At 42.4% G+C, this 24,834-nt stretch overlaps 1 protein-coding gene across 1 annotated transcript in view; it reads left to right on the top strand.

Annotated features, from left to right (window-relative positions):
• Window positions 1–24,834, top strand: part of ASB4 (ankyrin repeat and SOCS box containing 4) — a 318,258-nt gene that overhangs the window by 28,341 nt on the left and 265,083 nt on the right. The window contains exons 2-3 of the mRNA XM_086940001.1: window positions 517–816; window positions 20,791–21,281. Coding sequence (XP_086796127.1) covers window positions 517–816; window positions 20,791–21,281 — 791 coding nt within the window. The remainder of the gene's footprint in view (window positions 1–516; window positions 817–20,790; window positions 21,282–24,834) is intronic.

Here is a 24,834-nt window from a genome sequence, read left to right as displayed (position 1 = left end):
GGCGTGCAGCCGCTCACTCTCGCTAAATGTTGTCTTGCGCTAGGATTTTTCCCCCCAAATTACTCTTAATTATGTGTGTGCATAATCGCGTTATTGGTAATTCTGTGTCAAAGAGTAACGCAGAATTAGCAAAATTAATCCCATTACTCTGCCATATTAAAATTACTCCCAGGCCTAGCTATAAAGTTATTATAAAGTGAATGAGAATAAATCTGTTTACTTGGTACTTTTTACATACTAACAAACACGAATAAGAAGATTTCACAACATACGTTACATTCATGTTGACCACATAGTTTTTTTCAGGATAGCACAGAAAATGAATTACTTTTACATAACAAAACGTTAGATGCATTAATCCAACAGACTGGTGAAATAATGTGTATACACAATCTTTTTCCATATGAAATTAAAAACCTTTTTCATAAATGCATAGAAGAGCTGTATGGGACATATGTGATTGATGGGGACATGCATTTGTATAGCATGGTTCACTTATTTTACCTTTTTCTGCAGGCTTCTGGCTTCCAAGCTATAAGATGACATCTTCCTGGGCAACTGGACTGCATATATCAGTAATGCTGGGACACGTGGAGAGCCTTTTGGTGCTCCTAGGACATAATGCAACCATAAACTGTCGGCCCAATGGAAAAACTCCACTGCATGTAGCGTGCGAAGTGGCAAATGTTGATTGCCTGAAAATCCTTCTCAACCATGGAGCCAAAATTAATTGTTTTTCGCTGGGCGGACATGCTCCCTTGCATCTGTGTAAAACGGAGGAGTCCATACCTTGTGCAAAGCAGTTAGTATGGAGAGGTATGTCAAAACATGTTTTTTCATTGTAATATAGTCTGTATTTTACTATTTCCTGCTACTATGATATTGGTATTTTACAGATTTCTGTTCTTCTTTGAGGCCTCACCTTCCTGTAGCCCTGCATGAAATGTACACAACTGTACCTCCTCATGTTTTTCATACATATGAAAGCATTTATCTGCGTATTATTTTGTTATACAACATATTGAATGCAAAGTTAATAATGGCAAGTTATGTGCAAGAAAGTACATTTTCAAAACATAGAACACGTTTTTGTCATAATCATGGAATGAAATAGTGAAAAAAATGTAGTGTTTTATGATGTAATATTAGGGACAACAGTTTATTTTATTTATTTATTTTAAGAGTTTTATATAGCGCTGGACCCGGAGGTATCAGAACGCTTTACATGAAGTTCCACAAAATTACAAAATTACATCAGTTACAATTTACATCAGTTGCTAGACAAACATTACAAGAGTATAGAAGAGGAGATAAGTAAGGTGTAGAGGGTAAGGGGGTAAGGGTAAAGGGGTAGGAGGAAGATACGGCAGAGAGACGAAGGAAAGTATGCCCAAAGTCTAGCTGGGTAGGTGATGGTCGAGGGGGAAGTCCCAAAACCCATGTCCACTATAGCTATCAGGTAGCTACGGGCATTGGCTAAATAGCTATCTCTCAATGTGAAAACATTTAAAGAACATAGAGGGCAAAATAAATGGAGCGTAGAGGGGTAATGGGGTAGGGTAAAGGAGTAGGAGGGAGCATATGACAAAAAGATGCAGGAAAATCTGCTCAATACCAGCTGGGTAGGTGACGGCTGAGGGGGAAAGTCCACAGCCCATCTCCTCTTTAGCTACCAGGTAGCTCCACCGGATGGGGGAAAGGTCAATGTCAAGTTGAATATCCCATAGTAGGAGCACAACATGGAAGGGACCACTGTGGCAGCCATCTTGGGGTCAGGCAAGGGGTTCTGACCATGGTGTTAACAATCAGCCGGTCCCCATTTTTATCTTTTGCACAACAAGGGGGGAGCAGTTGTTGTGCAGAGGAGCAGTTTGAGGGCAGAACCAGTGTCCGCTTGTCTCCCGAGGTGAGTATTTCCGAGTTATAGTTGCTAGGAGGTGAGACAGCCGCCATTTTAGGATCAGGCGGGGCCTCAGGTGGCTTACTCGATTGATCTTAAAGCTGATCGTGGTATTCCCTAGAGGTCGGAGCTGTTGCTGCCATTACCATCCACCCCATGGCCACTATGCTGTAGGTTGCAAAGGGGGCCCTTCCTTGCGGTGTCGTCCCCCTGCCCCTGGGGACGATGTTCTGTAGGCGCCATTTTGGGGTCAGGCGCATTAAATGGAGTCTCTTGAATTGACAGAATTGAAAATGCGTTAACAGATGGATCCAATGCTGGCAAATGGGCTGACATCTGTTATTTCCATTGTTTATGCTAGTTTTATCGTTATGATTGACCTCTAGTAAAAATTATATCACAGAGATTAGATATTAATATATTTTACATGATTTCCATTCCCTTTGACTGGGCCCTATATTTCATGTTTAGAGTGGGGACTTTACCTGTTAGTGACTTGGTATCCCGGTGGAAATCGTCCTCCCAGTCGTCCCCCTACTGTGCCCTTTGTTCTAAACGGGTCGAGACAGTAGCACATATCCTCTTTGAATGCCCAGACTATTCTGCTCCCAGGAGACAATGGCTTAAACCATTGTGCAGACTCTTAGGAACTCGACAGGACTCTGTGGCCCTTTGGATTTTATTGTCTGACACATACACCTTGGTGGTTTGTGCCGTGCCTAAATTTTTAAAAAGGTCTTGGTTGATTCGTGCAAAAAGGCTTTCTCTCTCAATTTAATCCTAATTTTAATTGTATTTATTGGTTTTTAATTATGCCACTATTTTTATTCCCTTTCATTGTAAAGGTGTTGTACATGTTGTAAATGTTGTAAATATTGTGACTTTTTTAACTGTTGTATTGCTTTTAAGATATTGCATATATCGAAATAAAGCCAATCAATCAATCAATATATTTGTGTACATTTCATAAAGTGTTGAATAAAAGTCTTCTTCAATATTTACATCGTCCTGTTCATCCAACAGGGCAATGTATACGGGTATATCTAGAAATGGCAGGAAAGGGCTATCCAGTGCAACTCTTGGCTTGGTTTAAAGGGGAGAATATGGCCTATTACTAGGAATAAAGCCCCCTATATCTGTACATACTGAAGGGTTTGTCACATTGTAATGAGTTGATATGTAGCCTCCCTCCTGGTGGTAGGGAATAGTTTGTCCTTTATGTAGTTCCCATCTCCTTATTCATACTTTTAAAACGCCCCTGCGCTCTTTGGGAGGTGCTGATAAGTCTAGTTAGTCCAGTTACTAATCAGTAATCTTCTTTATTCTGAGTCCTGATATCCCTCATCATAGCCCTTACTTAGTGAGAAATTGGTCCCAGGCACATGTATTGTTGTAGCTATCTTTGGTAAAAATATAAAACTGTGACTTGGAAATCCAAGACTCTTAAGAATGAAGATTACTAGTAAGTAAACACAAGGAGATGATGGACGGTGCGTTGCAACTTTTCAGACACTCACTCCCAGTCACAAATATTGGTTGAATCCATCATCGTTGGATTGGATTGGGTTTTTATAAAGCGCAATAGCTACCCTCAGGCGTCCTAGCGCTAATAATTAACAAGTGTGTATGAGGAAGGAAACTGTGTTTATCTGCTTATCGTTCTTTAGCTCACTTCGCTACCTCAGTTCAGACCCAGCCATATGCAAATCAGTCATGACCCTGTGCCTCATGGGAACAGTCCACCCCGAACTTGAAAGCCAGGTCTTCCCTGAACCGGAAACAAGCATCCTGGGACTGGTTTTGGGGTAATACCCCTCATCAGCCAGACTAGCTGGAATCCAAGGTACGTGGTCTATTCCTAATCGGACACAGGCCAAGCTTCATACCTTGGGTCTCTTTTGTCTCCCTGACCCCCCAAAGCAGGGGAAGTCTCTAGTCCTAAGGACAGTGGGAATTTGTTAACAGTCCCCTCCTCTGTGGTCTTCTCGGCTTGCCTGCTTAACACACGCTCATTAGCAAAACATCAGTTAGAGACGTTTTGCTTCCTTGACCAAGTTCAACCTGATTGTCTATTCCTTACTGAAACTTGGCTCACCCCGGTATCTTCACCAGATATTTTAGCTGCCCTCCCCGAAAATTATTATCTTTTACACTCAGATCGTGCAACTGGTAAAAGTGGGGGTGGTGTGGCCGCCATCATCCACTCGAGGTGACCATTTTCTCTAATGCCCTCCCTTATTTTTTCTGCAGTTGAATACTTGGTGATGAAAACTACTTCTGTCTCCCCCCCGCTAGTTTGTGTTTTGTTTTATCGCCCGCCCCAGCCCATGCCTACCTTCTCTTCTTTAGTGGGTGAGATCCTCGCCAATCTGATAGTTAATAACTCACGTATAGTGATTTTAGGTAACTTCAACTACTGGCCTGGCGACCCCTTGGAGAATTCCTACTCCAGGGAGTTTACTGATTTACTCACTCATATGAACCTGACACAACTTGTTCATTTACCGACCCACAAGTCTGGTCACATATTGGACCAAATTTGGTCAACCAATCTGGATATTTCTTTAACCTCGGTTCTTCCTTTCTTGTGGTCTGATCATTTTTTGATATTGGTGTTCTTCTCGTTAAATCCCTTGATTAGAAATCCCTTACCAACTAATATCAAAGTTAGAAACTGGGGGTGAATGAACATTAAGTCCCTTTGCTCCCCGTTTGCTGCTTCTAGCCCTATTAACTTAGACTTTTCCCTTCACGATCAGGCTTTTGCCTTTAATTCCTGGCTTACCTCATCCTGTGATGAATTAGTCCCTTGGAGATCTATTCGAAGGAAACGATCTCATGACATGCAAAGATGGTTAGTCAGGCAGAGCGAAAGTGGCGTCGGCGATATGATCCTTCCGACAAAATCATTTACTCAACTATACTTAGGGAATATAAAATGACGTTCTTGCAGCAAAAACTCAATACTTTTCAGCAATGATTCTTTCTTCCCCCAACAAGCCTAGAGACATTTTTTCCATTCTTAACAGCCTCTCTAAACTTGATCGAGTCAAAGCCAAACCTCTTCCCTCTCAGGACCTCTGTGACTCCCTTCACGATTATGTATTTGCCAAAATCTCTACTATTAAATTGCATATATCCTCTCCTTCTCCTTAAATCCCGACAAGACAGAACTAGTCCTGACCGGAGGCCCATCCAATCCCTGGACTCCCAATTTCTGGCCTTCATCTCTTGGATCCGCTCCTTCTCCTACGAAGTCTGTGAAAAGTCTTGGCATTAAAATCTGTGACAATCTCTCGATGCACGCCCAGATTAGCATGGTTGTGTTGTCCTGTTTTCTATGCCTCCGGACTATTCGTAAAGTCTCCCGTTTTTTTTTTACCACTGATGCTCTCAAATTTATCCTTCTAGCCCTAGTCATCTCTCGGGTTGACGACGCTAACTCCCTTTACATCGGTATTCCCGCCTATGAACTGCGCCGGCTACAGCTTTTTCAAAATCAGGCAGCTAGACTGATTCATAGACAGTCTAGATACCATCATGCTCTTCCGCTTCTGAGGCAATTGCATTGGTTACCTGTTGCTCATATGTGCCTATTTAAACTGGGGTGTCTTATTTTTAAATCATTAGCAGTCTTAGCTCCTTCCTATGTAGCATCTAGGCTAACAATCTACGCTCCTTCTAGGAACCTTCGGTCCTCCTCTAAGAACCTTTTGGTTGTTCCACGCTTTGTTAGGAAGAAACATGGGGGGATGAGCTTCTCCTTCCTGGCCCCTTGATTCTGGAACTCCCTCCCCGAGAAGCTACGATCCTCCTTTTCATGCTTGGAGTTTCATAAATATCTGAAGACCTGGTTATTCACAAGGGCCTTTGCAGTCTAATTGTTGCCTTTTCTGCTGCCGACTGATTTAGCACCATGAAACCTTTTTGGTATAAGTGCGCTTTATAAAATGCCCCAACTTCAACTTCATATGGCTTAGTATGAACTGGGGTGGCAAAGTGAGCTTAAGAACAACAATGAATTCAACCCAGATCTGTGACTGGGAGTGAGTGTCTGAAAAGTTTCAGCGCTCCGTCCGTCATCTCCTTGGGTTTGATTACTAGTAAGTAACACGCTCATTACTTCCTCGTCTATCTTCCTTGTCCTAGTCCTTAATTTGAGAGGAGGTATCTAAGCAGATTCACAGAAAGGCAACAAGAAGGAAAGAATCAATGAAAAGGCATTAATACTGCAACGCCCAAAGCACTTTTATTTAGGAATAACTAGTTAATTACTTTGAACATTTGCTGCATTCAAATATGTTTAGCAAACTTTGCAGAAAACCTTACATACAGCAATAGAACATCATAAATGTATGTAGGGATGACCAAGTGGCAGCAAAAAAATGTCCACTACTGATACACCTTTAAATTCTGCCCCTGAAGTGATAACCCTCTGGTTGATGATCGACCTTGAATTGGAGCAGGAAGATCCACCATTGCCTTCTGATAGGACAAAATATTATCAACAACTCAGGGTAGAGGAAGAAGGATAATGCCCTTGAAACAATGCCCCAAACTTACAAAATGAAATCTACCTTTTTAATCGTGGCTCTTCCGGCCATGTGAACTGACAGTGGCATTCGTAAATCAAGAAAATGTATACGTATTTTCCCTGGAGAATGAAAGGGATGCATATAGTCCGGAAAACCCCAATTCTGAGCCAAATAAAAAAGGAAAGAAATCTGAAAAAAATCAAGCAAAAGCTCTAAACATAAATGAACACACAATTCCCTAATTCTCCAAACCATCCAAACCACCACCAAAAATATAATACGTTCTAGAAAATGAACTTGAGATCCACAGAATCTAAAGGTTAAAAAAAAGAACCGTTAAGGCTTGTAGGAGCAACAGAATATCCCAGGAAGGCACTGGTGAGTGGATTACAGGTTTCCGAAGAAAGAAACTTTGTAAGAGGCATTAAGATAGCAACGAAATGGGCTGCCTGTCTTTGCCCCTGAACGACTTTATCAATGATCACTTACAGTATAATTTGGAGACTGCCAGCTCTAATAGAAAGCCTTCTCTTAAAAAATCTAGAACCTTAGCTGAGTCACAAGAATGGGATTTGAAACCCTTTAAACGACACCAATTCTCAAAATTCCTCTATTGTCGAGCCTAATTCTTCAGTTTAGGAGGCCACCTAGATTTCTGAATGCTATTGCAACCTCAACAGACAATGACTGAGACTGCAATCTCCTGCTGTCAAGTACTAAACTAACTGATGGACGTGAGATAATAAGGTGTTGGGAAAAAGAGAAACTATGGGACATATTTACAAGCCTCCACTCCAGCTTAGTATCCAGCCAGGAGGTACCGACGGATAGTGCGGGGCCTCTAACTCACATAAGCTGGTGCCGAGTGAGGTGAGGTTTTCCTCTTGAATGGCAATGATACAGCACAACCATCATGCTAACATCAAGAAAAGAATACTAGTACACACAACAATGTTGTATGTATATTGTCCTATTTAAATAGAGTTTTTTGCAGTGATAACAAATATTTGTAGGTCCTGAAGAAAGCCACAGAGAATTTTTCTCCACGCGGCTGAAACATGTCGACCAGGAAAGCAGTGATTAATTTCTAACTGCTTTATTTTTTGTATTTGTTTTCCCCCTTCTTTCACATATTTTAGTAGGAAGACATAAGAGACATTGAACTACAGGATAATATACCGTCTCTATGGTTTATCCTTTTTAACACACTATCATCAATATTCTTTTGCACTGCACTTTAACAATACCCTGATAAATAACTCTATCACTCAATCACATATATTGTCTTTCCTTCTTGAGGAATCATATAGAAGGATGCACTTCTCGACTATTGCTGTCTTTTATTGTTAAGAGAAGCATTAGAGAGTTGTGTATGGAACCCAGATGATGACACTGTGCACATTATTGCGTAGTGATGGGGTACCATTAATCCGAAAGTGATTCTGAGCACTCTTGCTTTCTGAAATCTTGTTGCATGTACAGCATCTGCATGAGGTGTGGTAACCTTAAGATAAATATCTAGGGGTCTTTTCTAGTCTAGTAGGTTCTTATTGTTGTTTATACATATTTACAAGCCCCAATCGCCACAGATACATCACGTTTTTCATGATGTTCCTGTAGCCATAGGGGCTTCTCCTTATTTACAAGGTGGTTTTAAGCCACTTAACTGGCTTATTGCTGCCTTATGAATAAGGCACCCTTTCTTGCGATACTTAGCGTGAAAGGGGTGGGCAATGGACGTTGTGGTTGGCGTTCCGCTGCAAGACCTATTGATTTTGACACTGCAGCATATTTACAAGGGTGGCGTAAATATGGGGCAACCCCAAAAGTAAGGCCAGGCAAAACCTGGTCTTAAATAAGCGAAACAAGGAGACATACTTTATTTCTCCTTGTTTTTGCTGTTTCAGTGTATGCTGCATTGTGCATTGCGCTGCACACATAGAAACAGCAAAACGCTGTGTGTGATTATGTGCAGAAAGGTGTCCCTTCAAGCACAATTTTTTTTTTTAAATGACGAGTTGCAACGATTATAAATCACCATGTATGATTGTTTATGTGCAGGAAGAAAAACGTTTGTGCACATAAACAATAATTTCACACAATGCAGGCACCCTTGCACTATGGTGCAAGAGTCCCTGTGTTGGTGCAAGGTAGATAAATTTAGCGCCAGCACTGGGAGAAATGCAGGGCTGTACCGTATTGTTGTAAATAGGTTGCAGCCCTGTGTTTCTAAAGTGACAGAATGCTACGTTAGCCTTCTTGGCTTAACGCTGCACTCTGCCACATTAGTGTTAAATATGCCCCTCTGAGAGTTAAGAAGACAATCGGAAACACCCACAGGAGCTACATAGAGAGGCACAGAAGAAGAGGCTCCTATGGTATAAATGTATGCATTCAGGATGAAATGCCATAAGGTCAATCTGCCTAGCCTACCTTAGAACACATGGACAGCCATCAATGATCTCAAATATCTCTGAGATTTTTTTTGTAGTTTATTTTCACTTACAAGAATTGAACCTTCACTATACACCTGTCTTTAACACCTCCCATGCTCATGATGAGCTCAGCTCGTCATGAGCCACGGTGCTCCGGTGCTCATGACGAGCTGAGCTCATCATGACCTGTGGAATGCTCGCACACTGGGCTAATTCCCCTGCTGTGCTTAGCGTTCCATTAAACGGGCTTGGTCGTGACGAGCTCAGCTCGTCATGAGCACCGGAGCACCGTGGCTCATGACGAGCTGAGCTCGTCATGAGCATGGGGGCGCTATGTGCGCGCGCACCCGCCCCCCAGCACAGTGGGGGAATTACCCCCGCATGCAAGGGGTTAATGGTGCATTCTCGGTTGTGTTTAACTTTGCCTACAACACTGAAACAGGCTTGATTATCCTAATGAATTATAGTTTACAGCATTGGTCTGTGTACAATGATTTTTGTTTGGAATGCATCATCTTTCCTAGACTGCATCCACAGATGCCTTCTAGCTGTGACCCCAGATCCTGAAGACAACGCAGCTGCAGATAAAGAATCAAAACAGATATCTGACAAAAAGCAAACATGTTGCTCCATGTAAAGGTATAGGTCAAATCAGCCCCTTGCTAAATGTAATCTGCCAGCAAATGAATGATGTAGTTCTCATAGGTGCCTGCTCAAGTAGTGAACAAGAAGACTGACTAGGTCCACTTAATTTCAGGTTCCATTTTCAGTTGACTGAGCCCTCTGGAACAGCTTTGAGATGACAGTGCTGCCGTCAAAGAATCTACTCTGACTGTGGAAGGAAATTCCACAGAAAAGGTTTGCAGAGGATATCGCCTTTACAGAAACCTGGGACTTAATAGCATTCCACTCGTGCACAAAAACCTTGTTCACAGCACTATGTAGAATCAGGTATTCATGGTCAGTTCTCTGATATTGACCAAAAAGAAATCTTCTTTCAGAGAACTTTTAGATGGGTTAAAAGTTCAGATAATTTTGCCCTTGAGAAAGGAGTTCCTTCATTTCTTCTTCTTTGAGCATCTTATCGTGAGTTTCTTGAGTATGAGCTACTATGGAAATTTTTAGGATCAGGTGCCTCTCTAGCTTCAAATGCAGCACCCTTCAATTTCTCCTCCATCTGCATAATGTCCTTAAAATGAGGAGTATTCTGTGGGACTACTTGTGGCTGAGGCCACTCTGCAGCACTTGAGGAGGAAGATTGTTCCTCTAAATATCTGAACTTCCTATAAGCCTTTCTGGTTTCCTTCATTCTTGAACCTATAAGCACCAAAAGCGAACACTGAACACCCATTCCACAGCACAGGCCAAACATTGCTGTCTTTGCCCTGTTCAATGTAAGTGGCCTTACCCCAAAATGGTGGTAGGGACTACAACCTGCACTACTTAATCAAATTTAAAAACTTTACAAATTATTCATTTTCTTCATTACATACATTTATTTAATGGCATGTTACTTCAAACTTGTCTTTACCAAGAATTTTTTTTACATAAATGCATCACATTTTAGATCAAAACATAATGATATTCAGCAAATTCATGTCCACCCAATGCATTTCGGGACACTCTGGTCCCTTCGTCAGGAGTTCCTGTTAAAGGTAACAAAAAGAAAAGAAAAGAAAAGAAAAGACAAAAGAAACAATTAACGTGATGCAATGAAACAACTCGTCTGCAATTTAAAAATTTCTTGTTAGAACAACTACCTTTTCTAATGAAAAACCAAACTTTATTCCTATTCTCAATCAAAGACACATCATGTCTGTATTTATAAGATAACTGCATCATGATTATTTGGGACCATCACAATCCCATCTGCATCAATTCCAATAATAAAAAGTCTCACCAGGGAATCAACTCTTTATGAGATCTGTCGAGTAGTCTTTTAAAATCCAGTTCTTACAGAACCTAAACATCAAAGAGAATTCTTTTCACATTATGCCCTTGTCATTTAACTAGAAGTTTATGGAGCTTAAACTTATTTAATCAAGCCTACCATAATACGAGCAACTTCGGTCCAAACGATGTCACCTAATAAAAGAATTATGGGGTCACAGTGAACCACTACAAACTTATTCGCCCTGTCTTATATTCTAATTATTTCACCAAGTTGTAACCCACCTCATGCTAGCCAACCGGCAGCGTATATGTTGAAGTCTTTATATGCCCGGGGGGGGGGGTGGAGGGGGAGAAGAAATCTACAAAGTAATGTCAACACATTACTACCACTGTTCACTCTGACAATCTGAGAACCAGATATAACATTGAATCAGGAAACACGCGTTTGCTCACCTCAACACGCTTTCGTATTTTCATTAACTCCTTCGCTGCGGCGGCTATGGTCGCAGGCGGGCACGCGGCTCACCCGCGCTGGTGACAGAACCGTTCCGTCACGGCTCGCGGGTGAGCTGTGCTTGTGATGGAACGGTTCCGTCACGGCCCGCCCGCTTAATTAAACCCGCCGCGCAGGCGCGAAATCAGCGCCGCGCAGGCGCGGCGGCCGGGCCGTGACGGAACCGTTCCGTCACCAGCACAGCCCACCCGGGGGGCGTGACGGAACGGTTCCGTCAGCAGCGTCGAACAGGTTAAGACCGGCGGGACCTGTACGAGCGTCCTCTGCAATACATAATAAGCACACATCAGCTCCCATTCCAAAAAAGCGGCTTCTGCCTCACAATTCGAACACCCAATATTAAAGCCGAAATGCTTTGCAACATCTTACCGGAATCACCGCCTGCTTAGACCTTCCTTCAACTCAACCCGACGGACGGGGCAAGAATACTTCAGGGTCTGCAAAACGCCCTCTACATAGCGCATCCGCGAGATAACATAAACAACGGACTAACCCGATTTGCCTAGTTTTTCAAACCTGAGTATTCGCATAAATTTGAAGAATGACACTTCAGTTTCAAGTTCAGTGGTATGGTATGTACTTACAAAAGCTGTCCCTTTGTTTAGAACTTTTTAAAAGGTACGGGGTCGAGGGGGGAGCCACTTTTAATTGAATTTAAGATATGGGGGAGCATCTCCACTGTGAGTGGGAGAAAGAGTCTAGGTGGGTAGCATTAATTGTGGGAACTAGGGGGTGGTGTTCTGGTAGGTAGTCAGGGACTGGGAGGGTTTTTAGGATATTTTGAATTTTGGTGGAGAAAAATTCTGCCAGTTCGTTGCATCTGCGGCCAGAGGGTTCGGTGACGGGGGCTGGGTCTGAGACTTTCTGCAGTTTTTTACCGATACAGAATGTTTCCCTAGAGGAGATGGCGGAGGCTTGAATTTTTTCTTCGAAGGAAGCCGCCTGGGTGGTTTTCAGGGTAGCTTTGTAGGACCTAATGGCTGCTCTGCATTCTATTTTTTGTTATTGGCCCAGTCCTTCCTCCATATACATTCTAGTTTTTTGCATTGTTTTTTCATGCCGCGAAGTTCTGGGGTGAACAAAGGGGATTTGAAGGTTCCATTTTTTTAGGTAAGATTTTTCTTGGCAGTACTTGATCTAATGAGTTTTCTATCCAAGTTGAAATTTGCTTGTCTGCTAACAATGGGTCTGATTCGAATCGGGGTACGGTGACTTTGAATTCGCGTCTCCATTCATCAGGGACTAGTTTTGACCAAGGGCGTTCTGGGAAGCGATGTGATGACCCGTGGGGGGGGGCTCAGTGATTGTTTGCCAGGTGAATGGTACGAGGAAGTGGTCCGACCATGGGATGGGCAGGGGCTCACTAGTTTTTAATTCGGTTATGTTTGAGAAGATAGAGTCTAGTAAATGTCCTTTTACATGTGTAGCTTGATGGCTTTTCAAGTGAAGATGATAGGTAGCCAAGTCGAGGGTTAGATCACCTGCCACTTTGTCCAATGGGTCATCAAAGTGGAGGTTTAAGTCTCCCACTACTGTAAAGTTGGAAGAGGAGCAGGCACGTGAGATGATGGCTTCCATCAGTGAACTACAGAATTGTCCCTGTGCTCTCGGTGGGCGGTGCAGGAGAATGCCCGAGAGTGATTTTGAAGGGAAGAGTTGAATAATAAAGTGGGCGTTCTCACAGTCAAGGATCCGGCTATCTAGTATGCGGCAGGAGAGGGGACTTTTATAGATAATTGCAATTCCACCACCCTTTCCACATACTCTGTTGAGGCGCTGGAGGAGGTATCCTGGGGGAGGGCTTGAACAACATCCGGCTCAGAGCTTGGGGATAGCATGTCTCTAACAAAACCAAATGTGTGTGGAGGGTCAAGGGGAATATTTTACAACCTGTCTGATAACTCCCCTAGTGCCAGAATACAAAGCATACAACAAAGCAGACCAGGTCAAAGGATGGTGTGTAACTATACCAGTGACTAAGAAACAATAGGATGCATATGTGCATCAGTGCTGTTGGTAGTTATTGGCAACAGAAAGCTAGAAAGAATCCCATCAGACCACCCTTTTTGGTGGAGTTTACGTCACGTGGGAATCGCTGATCATACCATACCACATCTAGCCATATAGTGCTGGTGTGGAAATGGATGTCAGTAATCTAGCCATGGTGTTTACCATAAAGTGGACAGAATGATGTGCAGTGCTCAAGTGATAGTGATGAAATAAAATTGACTACCCTGGCTCTAACAAAGTGTACATACGGAAGCCTGAGTGTCAAAAGTTAAAAAACGCCTGGTAGAGAGTCTACCCTATGGCGCTGTGCAGGACGGTCGACATGTTTCAGCCTAAGGGGCATTACCCCGGCTTTCTTCAGGACCATAGATATAAAATAGCTACTGCAACTATAACCACAAGTGATATGTTGGGTAAAAATTCACAATAAATTTACTAATAGATTGATACATATCTACCAGGAATTCGAACGTTTTAGGCGTCCACTGGTGGGAGAAGTTTGTCTTCTTCCTATCAACAAACAAAAATAATTGTACAACAACACTGAATTACAAATACACAACCACCTGAATACAGAGAGACCGTATAAAAGAAACACATCTGCAAGAATACTTTATATTCCGCATAAATTCCATCCCTGATAACAGCTAACTACTACATCCCAATCATATGGTGTTAGCTTTCCCGCTAACGCCATATGATTGCGATGTACTAGTTAGCTGTTTATATATCTGCATGAGAAGGTAAACGATCTGTTAACAAACAGATTATTCATAGGCATTCCCAAGGGTCTGCATTAAGTCTCGCGACATGAGACATTTCGCAACACAAGCGATTACTAGTATGTCATCAGGGATGGGATGTGAGGACTTTGACTTGGCAGAGGGGTACTTACCACACGTTTGTTAGGTTTAATGTGTAGAGCGATTGGCTTGGGCACCGTAGAGTTGTGTACTTACTGTGTTCTTTTTCTACACCGTAGAGCGGGGCCTCATACTCCCGAGCGGTTGCCGGGTGAGGTGAGGTCTTCACCCACACAAGGCTGGGTGAGTATTACTTAGAGGAAATGCCTCTGGGTGATTAAGCTATTATGCTTCATTCTATTTATGCGGAATATAAAGTATTCATGCAGATGTGTTTCTTTTATACGGTCTCTCTGTATTCAGGTGGTTGTGTATTTGTAATTCAGTGTTGTTGTACAATTATTTTTGTTTGTTGATAGGAAGAAGACAAACTTCTCCCACCAGTGGACGCCTAAAACGTTCGAATTCCTGGTAGATATGTATCAATCTATTAGTAAATTTATTGTGAATTTTTACCCAACATATCACTTGTGGTTATAGTTGCAGTAGCTATTTTTATCTATGGTCCTGAAGAAAGCCGGGGTAATGCCCCTTAGGCTGAAACATGTCGACCGTCCTGCACAGCGCCATAGGGTAGACTCTCTACCAGGCGTTTTTTAACTTTTGACACTCAGGCTTCCGTATGTACACTTTGTTAGAGCCAGGGTAGTCAATTTTATTTCATCACTATCACTTGAGCACTGCACATCATTCTGTCCACTTTATGGTAAACACCATGGCTAGATTACTGACATCCATTTCCACACCAGCACTATATGGCTAGATGTGGTATGGTATGATCAGCGATTCCCACGTGACGTAAACTCCACCAAAAAGGGTGGTCTGATGGGATTCTTTCTAGCTTTCTGTTGCCAATAACTACCAACAGCACTGATGCACATATGCATCCTATTGTTTCTTAGTCACTGGTATAGTTACACACCATCCTTTGACCTGGTCTGCTTTGTTGTATGTTTTGATACCATGTCTCTGTCAGGAACAGAACATCTGGTTCTGTGTATTGAAGAAGCATGTTGAATTCCATAGAGCGTTTCGGCAGGCACCTGCAGTTCAGCAGGGACATGCCGATTGAAGGCTCGATGGGGGATGGGATTGTCTTTGGTGAAAGAGTGTAGGAGCAGTGGGTGCAGTTGCCTTGTTGTCCCTCGAGGGAGATGAGTGGAGGCATGGTGTATTTGTAACCTGCCTGAGTTGAAGTAGTGTCTCCCGGGTATAAATTCTGGGGACTGAGCTGGCACGGCCCGTGCCGGGCGTTATACTGGGGTGGTGACATCAGGCAGCGGAGGGTCAGGGTGGGGGGTTGTAAAATGCGGGATATGGACCATTAGAGGTAAGTACAGATAACAATAAATAAAACGAATTTTGTTGCCCACGCTGCATCACATTTGGCGATGCAAACTGGGCAACGAAATTCGTTTTATTTATTTTTATCGGTACTTACCTCTAATGGTCCATATCCCGCATTTTACAACCCCCACCTTGACCCTCCCCTGCCTGACTTCACCGCCCCTGTATACCTTCCAATCCCTGGCTTCCTTCTTTTTGGCCTGCTAGCCTTGGCAGCCCTCCCTGCCCTGTCAACTGTGCCAAAAGCTTGGGAGTCGTCATTAGCAGTGACCTCTCTATGACGCCCCAGATAAGCGCGGTAGTATCCTCAAGCCACTTCCAACTCAGGAAAATACGCAAAATCTCTTGCCTACTTACACCTGAGGCCCTAACCTTGACCTTGCTTGCGCTAGTCATGTCTAGGCTTGACTATGCCAACGCATTATATGTAGGCATTCCTGCTTATCAACTTAGGAGGCTTCAGTTGATCCAAAATCAGGCCGCCCGCCTGATTTTTCATCAACCTAGAGATCAACATGTCCGCCCCCTTTTAAAAAGTCTCCATTGGCTTCCGGTATCTGCCCGCTGCAAATTTAAGCTTGGCTGCATTATTTCCAAATCCCTTGCAGGTCACGGTCCCCTTTTCATTTCCTCCCTTCTCCACCCGTTTGTTCCCCCCGCACTCTCCGGTCATCCCAGATGGCCTTGTTATCAGTTCCTAGATTCAAGAGGAAGAAACACGGTGGCCTCAGGTTCTCATTCCTCGCCCGACCTTCTGGAATTCCCTACCCCTTCCTCTCAGGTTGTCTTCTCCTTATTCCAAGTTTAGATCCTCCCTCAAAACTTTTCTCTTCACTGAGTCCTATAATTAGCTGCTATTTCATGTCTCTTCATCTGCTCTCTCTGTTATAGCGCCAAGGAACCTAATGGTGTTAGTTACGCTCAAAAAGTTTATTTAATATAACATAACATAACATAACGCCCGGCACAGGCTGTGCATGGGACTGAGGGGAGAGGGGCAAAAATTCCTTGGCCCTGGGCCTGTTCTGGCGTGGACGGGCGCCGACGGGCTTGCCTTTGGCACTCCAAAGGCTTGCCTGCTGCGTGCGTCCACTACGTGAAAAGAAAGGCATCGTTCTTTTATAGTAGGACAGGGTAGAACAACTAGCCTGCTAACCTGCGTGCCGCAAGCGAGGGGAAGTTGTAGTCACTTCCGGCCTGCCTTCCCTCCACAACAATTTGACTGCGTCAGTGGTGGACTGGGGAAGGGGGTGCTTTGGCAAGGTGAGAGCTGCTTCATTTAAGAAGCAATTTTTTGCTGATTAAAAAGAGTGATAGTGCGCAAGGTCTGGTGAGCAGCAGTGGTTTAAAATCAATGGGAGCCCTTTGCCATGTGGCAATTCGGTCTCCGTTACCTGTAATGACGAGTCCACCAGCGCGTGGGAGTGCTCGGCTCTTGTACTGGGAGCACAACAGGAAGTTAGTGTGAAGGCCATGTTGGGGTGATTTTATCTTTTTGGTTAGGGTAGAACAATGTGTGTGCATGATGAGCGATTGCTCATGAATTTAGGAATTGGATGAGGAAGACAGGTGAGAAGGTAATACTATTTAAATAGCATCCCTTTCACTTATGTCATTGGCCTCAAGGACCCCCATTGTGGTCTAACTTGGACATATTTACATTTTTAACTATTTTAAATAATTTAATCTAACATTATTTCTTAAGACGTTTAAATTTAAGTCTCTGATTCCATTATTTTCAATGGGAGGGGGCTGCAATGCACATGCGATGCCATGTGCTGTACCAGGATTACTTCGGTTCTGAGCTGGAGTAAATTACTACGGTTTTGGGTCCTTTTTGGCAGCAGTGACTGTAAAAGCCCAGTTTGTGACTAGCTGGGGGCCTACTCCTTTGTAAGAGGGTGCATGTCCCTCCCTAAACCCCTTCCTAATCCTAACCGAACCCCTTCTTACTCCTCCCTAAATCTCTCCAGTTTAGCAGTAAGTATGCCTTGTTTTCCTGCACTCCCCCTGGTCCCGCCCATATTTACTGTTAAGTAGTAAACTTACATGTTTTAGGGTCACCCCATAGAGAAGATCGGAAAGTTGGAGATTTGGAGATGCAGGTTGTGAATAGCATGTTGTAGTTCTCAAGTAGTAATAATGTAGTTTGCAAATCGCCCCCAATGTCTTTTCCTTCTGGTTATTCCCCTTCTTAGAGTAACATGTGCTCATCTATCAGAAGGGAATAAGTAGGCTGTGGGATTACCCCACTCCTCGCCGCGTATTCCCCTACTTGTGGATTTCGGTTGCCAGGCAGTGGAGGACGTGGCACGGTATAGACCCCTGGCGTTTTGGAGACGTCTATGGACCACTCCTGAACTCTCCTTATATGCCAAAGCTTTGCAGGAAGTTAGGGGGCTGGGTGGCTCATATGTGATCTCATGGCTAGCCGAAATTAAATTACTACTGACAAGTATGGGGATGGGGGAGCTTTGGGCTAATCCGGATACAGCTGTGTTCCCCTCCAAAAAGATTCTTAGTTCTGTGTATAGGGATATGATTAAAACTAAGAGGTACTCGTCCCAGTTAGGCAGTTCTTTGACAGCAACCTTCATTGACATTAAGGACGATCTCCGCCTGGAAGAATTTTGGGACCTCATTACAAAGCGGTTAGACCGTAAATTGTATCATCAGTTCAGAATAGGCTCATTACCTCTACGATGGCTATCTAGTAGATGGAATTCTGATGGTAGTGACAAATGTGTATTTTGTTCTGATCACATCGAATCCATCGATCATTTTCTATTTGTTTGCCACGCATACCACCAACCTAGGCACGTATGGTTAAAACCTGTGTGTAGGCTTATGGGCACAAGCTCGGCGCAGGTTACCAATAGAATATTGAGGTATGATACCACTAAAATAATTGTAATTAGTATTGCAAAATTTCTGAGCTGGGCATGGGTCCTACGTATAAAAAAACTGGGGCTTAGCTTATAGGGTGATTGATGTTATGGTTACCGGTTTGAGGGAATTAGGGGGGTACAAATGAAGGTTTAGCGGCTCACACTGAGTTTTTAAAATTGATTGTCTACAATTATGTCGAAGTCTATTGCATATTGTATATTTAATTCTATTTTTAGCTCGTTTTAATATTTATGTGCCAGTGTAGTCTGGTTTTTAGAAAGACTTTTGTTTATGAAGATTATTTATGTTATATGGATCATGAATTACTGTTTTAGAATGTCTTTTATGATGAAGAATCGCAATAAAAACTTTTTGACTTGACTTGACTAAGTATGAGTAATAGAATTAGCATTATGTTATTCTGTTCTTCAACATGATAATCAAGTTTTCTTGAACATATTGACATTATTGAATCTAAAAGCTGACTGTTATATTTCAAATAATTGTTGTGGAATAATGAGCAAAAAATCTGGAAGGTTGATAACTGAGTATTGTTTATTGTTGTTGTTCAAAAGACCACATTCTTGCAGAATGAAGAAAGTGAAAGGCATTATCTCACTCTTGGTTACTTGTTTATTCTGTCAAAATTTCTAAAACTGCTAAATAACATTATAAAAGTTAGACACAGGAGATAAGGATTAGAGAGGTACCCTTATGTCAGGTGACAATGAGACATGGCACGCAAAATCGCATCACCTATTTTACTTAAAGGCTATCAGGAAAGGTAATTAGGCTTTGCTTGCTGTTCTTATCAAGCACCACTGCCCTTGTATGGTGAGAATATTAAACAGAACGCAAGCCTTAATGTTCAAACTGGTATGCAGGTGTGAACCATCTCAGAAACTCAAAATAGACTTTCTATTTTCTGTTGAGCTATCATTAGTCTATAGCTTAGGAAGTAGCAGAATAAGGAAAGAATTGCTATAAAAATAAGCAAATATATTGGAGTTTTTCCTATCATTTACGCATTCAGTAAACGCTGCTGCAGTTTTTTTTGTCTTTATTGTAGTTACAATTCATCTCGTGTTCACTAGAAAAGGGTTTTGATTTTTATATATCTCATTGAAATATAGCCCTCATTCTCTAGTGTTCTTCGGTGTGTCCTTCCTTAATGATAGAAGGTTTGGGCTTCCACTAACTATCCCTAAAATCTTTCATGGGGCTGATCGTTACCTGTAAAACAGCTCACTTAAATTTTCTCCATGGTTTTTGTGGATGGTGCAGCCCATCTGGTTTTCTGGTTCAGTTTGGAGCATTGACTGAGTCCGTTGTCAATGTGCCAACCTGAAAGAGAAAACTGAACTCTCTGTTTTAGAGCAATCTAGAAAAAGTATCAAGAGGATACTAGGATATACCTCTAACTATTCCTCCTCTATGGATGACATGTGAAGGAGATTCTGGATTTTCGGGAGAGTCTGGATAGGCCAAACTCCTCCACCTCCAAATCGCAATGCATTTCCCCCATCAAAGTCCCTATCTCGCCCCATGTTGGTATACCCATAATAAAAAGGTCTTGCCACTCCTAGTCGCGCTCATTGTTTCCTGGAGCGGGAGAGACACATCAGAGCATAAGGGGAACTGAAATGTTGTGTTCTTCCTCTTATGGTGCACAGGGCACATTATTGAAAAAGACAAACCACAATTCTTCATTCAAACCTCAAACAAAGTAGACTAAAGGCTATCATATGCAGATAGATAAACTGCATCACTTTTGACCCACATAGAGAACCTATCATGTACATACATAGAGGTGTCACCACCTTTAGTCCCACATACTGTGATAAGGCACCACTCCCTACCGTGTGAGCTTTATTGAACTTTCATTGTCTCAAGGTTACGAAGCCTGCAGATGACATTTAGCTGAAAGAGGGGAAAAGCCAATTCCCTCTCATGCACTCATTCATAGTTGTCTGGTAAATGTACACTAACGTCAAAAATAAGTAACAGAGTAATCCAATCCAGCATATGTGAAATTACATCAAATTTAATTATAATTGGTGCAAAACATGCAGAATCAGGGTTTCTGCGTGCCTGTTTTTCCACATTAAAATGATTTTGCTGTTGCTAACCGATAGAGTTGACCTGTGTTGTGACGTGGATTTACTGCAATTTAAGAAGCAAAAGTTACGTTAAATGTGCAGTAAGTATTAGCTGCACTTTCTACACAGAGAATACTGAGAAGTAGAGGTGGTGGGGGCACCAGCTGTTCACACGGTAGCTGACACATTTGTATGTCTTGCACCTATTCACTGATCTGATGCAGGTTTACCTTGAAGCTTTATGACAATTTACTGGCACGGTCTATTTGTTTTAATAATTGTTTGAATTTTTATCTAAAATGCAGGTGCAAATGTAAACATACGAAGCAACAACGAAATGGAAGAGACTCCGCTGCACACAGTGGCGCGTGCCGGCGTACCTGAGCTTGTAGCATTTTATGTTAGCCATGGGGCAGATGTTGATAGCTTCAATGCTGAAATGGAAACTCCCTTGGCAACTGCAGCATACTGGACTCTGGAAATGAAGGAGCAGGTATACAGCTCAAACCACCAGCTTATCTGCCGGATGCTCTTGGACTGTAATGCAAACATCAATGCGCGTGACGAGGACATGAAGTCACCTCTTCACAAGGCTGCTTGGAACTGTGACCATGTACTGCTGAACATGATGCTGGACGCAGGAGCAGAAGCAAATGCCATGGATGTCAATGGCTGCGCACCCATCCAATATGTGCTGAAGGTGACAGGGGTGCGCCCAGCCGCGCAGCCAGAAATCTGCTACCAGTTGCTCTTAAACCACGGAGCAGCTCGAATATATCCACCCCAGTTTCATAAGGTATGGCATTTATATGTGGACTGGTATCTAGAGACTCTGTGTAAAGTTCCAATTGACCTCTCATTAATGATGCTTTATGGATCTGGTGTATGTCAGATGGATTTGTTTACGTAGAATAATGGTTCTGCAAGGGTTTCCTATTGATTGTAGTTGTAAAATGAAAATGATTATTGGTATCACATGATCTCTATTGGGTTCAGTTAATATTTATTTCCTTAGCTTTCTACACTGTAAAGATATATTTGAATACCCCAAAATATATATGCCTCAACTGTACCCAGCAAGAGCTGCTGAACTGAATATCCTACCAGGGGAGGAAGCACACATTACCTGTCATTCTAACCATGTTAGAATTATTGCATGAAAATGGCAGTATTGTGCATTGCATTTTTTTGTCTATCTTCGTTTTACCTCCTAATTCCATGTTCTCGGGTCAGAATTGGGGATGATTTCATTTTTTTCTGCTTGGTAAATCTTCACGTTTTTCCCTTTCAATCAATCAATCAACAGCTTTTCAACCTGAATAGATACCTGTTTTCTCCACACAAAGTTTTCTAAGAACTACATGGTGAAATTTGCGTGGCAAAAATGATGAGTAGAAGAGCAATTGGTTCTGATCATTGAATGTCTACTCAGACACAGAAGCTATATGCGCCCAACAGGAAGGTTTCCCTGGGAAACAAAATATTGTTAAGGATTATGTTGTAGGTCTCAGGGTGTTCCAAGCAGATGAATCCCAGATTCCCCTTCGAGAAGGGCTTCCTGGTCCTCAACTCATTTGAATTGTGTGTAAATTCAGTGGGCAATTGGTTGATCAATGATTGTCTTAAGCTTAACTCTGATGAAATGCAGGTCCTCTTTTTGGAACTAAGCATTACCCTGATTCATGTAACTGGTGGCCTTCGGAGCTGGGGCCTTCTCCCTCCCCTGCCTCAACTTGGGGATTTACCATGATTCCAAACTTTCATTTGCCCCCCCCCCGCAAACTAAAGCTGCATTGGCCGGCTGTTTTTCTACTCTTAAATCCCTACGGATAATATCACATGTTATGCCCAATTACACTTTTAAGACAGTTGTTCACTCTTTAGTGACTTCAAAACTGGATTACGCAGCTCACCTGATTCTCAAAATTACAGCACATCAATCATTAACACCGCTATTACGACTGCCTGTTACCAAATGAGTCTAATTCAAGGCTCTTATCCTGGCCATTAGAGCCCTTGATCATAAAGGCCCTATATATCTAAGAAAAGAATCAAGGCATATTCTCAATCTAGATCCCTGAGATCTAGTACCAAAAACGTCTTCTGGTTCCTCGTGTGCACACAGCAAGAAGGGATGGAAGATATTTTGTCTACCTTATGACTAAGTTCTGCAATACCCTTCCGCTTAGCCTCTGGCTAGCTTCTACAGAATCTATTTTCAGGAAAAACCTGAAAACGTTCCATTTTAACATAACCCTCTAACTTCCTATCTGTGGCGACCTTTAGTTGCTAGTGCCTGGCGCTCCATCTGAAGCAACCATGTGCTTTATAAACTCTTTGTATTTGTATTTAGGTGAATCCATGCTAGTCTTCAATATTCATGATACAAGAGAACCAGTTGACTCGTTGAAAAAAATAAATGATCCATTTTACAAATCAATTAATATGACTTTAAAAAAAATATATGTTCTCTCCTTTGGTTCACTGTAGACAATGCTATATAAGAAATCTAAAATATTAGCTAGCGTACTTTAACTTTGCATCAAGGGTGGGGAAAGCCATAAGACAGAGAAGATTGAATGTGAGATGGCCAGGCACACTGAAAACTGGGAAAAGTGTACTATTTTTGATCAGATCAAGCTGGATCTTGCATCAGGAATAGTCAAGAGAATAGCTCTATTTCCGATAAAAAATAAACCACGCAGTTGATGATTAATGTGTGAAAATTGATTTACACAAGAAAGGAGTAAACTTTGATCTAGGGGTTTGGCTAATTAAGCCTGGCTTGAGAGATGAAAAAGCAGAATGAAAGCAGTTTGTGTGGAAGAGCATGCAGGAAATCGAATTGTAGAAGTTTTACGTTTATTGTCAGAAAGTGAATTATTAATTGATTGGGATGAATGGTAGCCCACCACAAGTAATAATGTTGCCAATGTGTTAGGTTCAACACAGGGTTTCAGTAATTCAATAATTTAAACCCAAGATCACCAATTTAAAATATGGTAGCTATGAAATGGAACAAACAGACTTATCTTCGAAAAATATATAACAGCAAACAATTTAATAAACAAAATTACTCTAAATTGATAAAAACCCTATAAAAAGAAACAGAGATATGACTTTTATAATATATTTGGCGCAAAGAACCATGAAAAAGTTGAACGCCAATCATTAATCACTGTTTACAGTGAACTGGTACCTAGACGCAATTTCCAGCTGACCGATATTGTGCGTGTGTCAGATACTCCAAGCTGAATTTCCCCATTAAATTTTTTGCCTTCTGACTCATTCTGAGAAATAGAAGTCAGAATCCTGCAGTGGTGTAAGGCAGCAGGTTGTATCTGGCGAAGTCCCTTAAATGACAGACAGGCATTGAGTGAGGACCCTCTGAAACCATTGATTTTGGCAGGGAAAGGTCAGAAAGGGCAAAGTCAAATTTCCCTACCTCCAAAATAGGACAGGGCAGCAGGCTGCAACTAGGAAGGGTGCACCAAAGTTGGATATGCTTGCTGCAAGGGTCCACTGAACTGTGTTTTCAGACAGCAAAAAGCTCAGTGCAGGACCAACCAAATGTTCTTGTCCATTGAGGTTGTGCCTTGGGTAGTTGATGTTAGTCACCTGAAGGTCTGGAAGTATAACATTTTTTCAAGTCTAAATGTTACTGATATTTTAAAATAAGTTCTTCTGAACACTACTAAGAATTCTAGAACCTCAGGGACAGCATATTCTGGTCAAGACTCACTCCATCAGAGGAAACAAGCCAAGTCCAGCTCTTTTCCAGTTGCAACTGGTCACTTGAGGAAAAAGGCTGCTTGCAATTTCGATGACCCTGTCAGGAGGTCACTCAACTTGGTTACAATTCGGGGCTGGTTCAGCCGTTCAGGTCTTCTTGCTGGTTTCAGACAGCAGGTTCAGTCATCTTCTGTCCTTCCACAGTTCTAGATAGGGTTTTGAGGAGCTGGTAAGTGAGTGGGGTCTATTTTCCGATACCGAGATGATGGGGGAGACTCCTGTACACTCTATAACCAATGGGGAAAAAGTTCCTGTACGTAGGCCAACCCAGTTTTACAACACATACTGTTTGTCCTACTGCAAACTATCCCTGAATGAGCTATTCTAAGGGAATTCAAAGCCTTCAGCCACCAATGGGACACTGTGAGCCAGCCAGGGTTGTTGTTAGTGAAATCAGCAATCCCTGCCTCCTCAGCTACACCAAACTGGTTCTGTGACCAGCCCCCCCCCCACAAGACTGGTGCCCAGTCAGCTATAGTGGGTCAAAAGATCAAATGCTTACCTTCCTCAGGCTTCCCCTTACACTTTAGTGTTAAAGGAGTCTCATCTGTGTCCCT

This window comes from Lissotriton vulgaris, chromosome 10, assembly GCF_964263255.1.
Source record: "Lissotriton vulgaris chromosome 10, aLisVul1.2, whole genome shotgun sequence".
NCBI lineage: Eukaryota > Metazoa > Chordata > Amphibia > Caudata > Salamandridae > Lissotriton > Lissotriton vulgaris.
The sequence above is the reverse complement of the archived record's forward strand: the minus strand, read 5'-3'. Positions and strand labels throughout refer to the sequence as shown.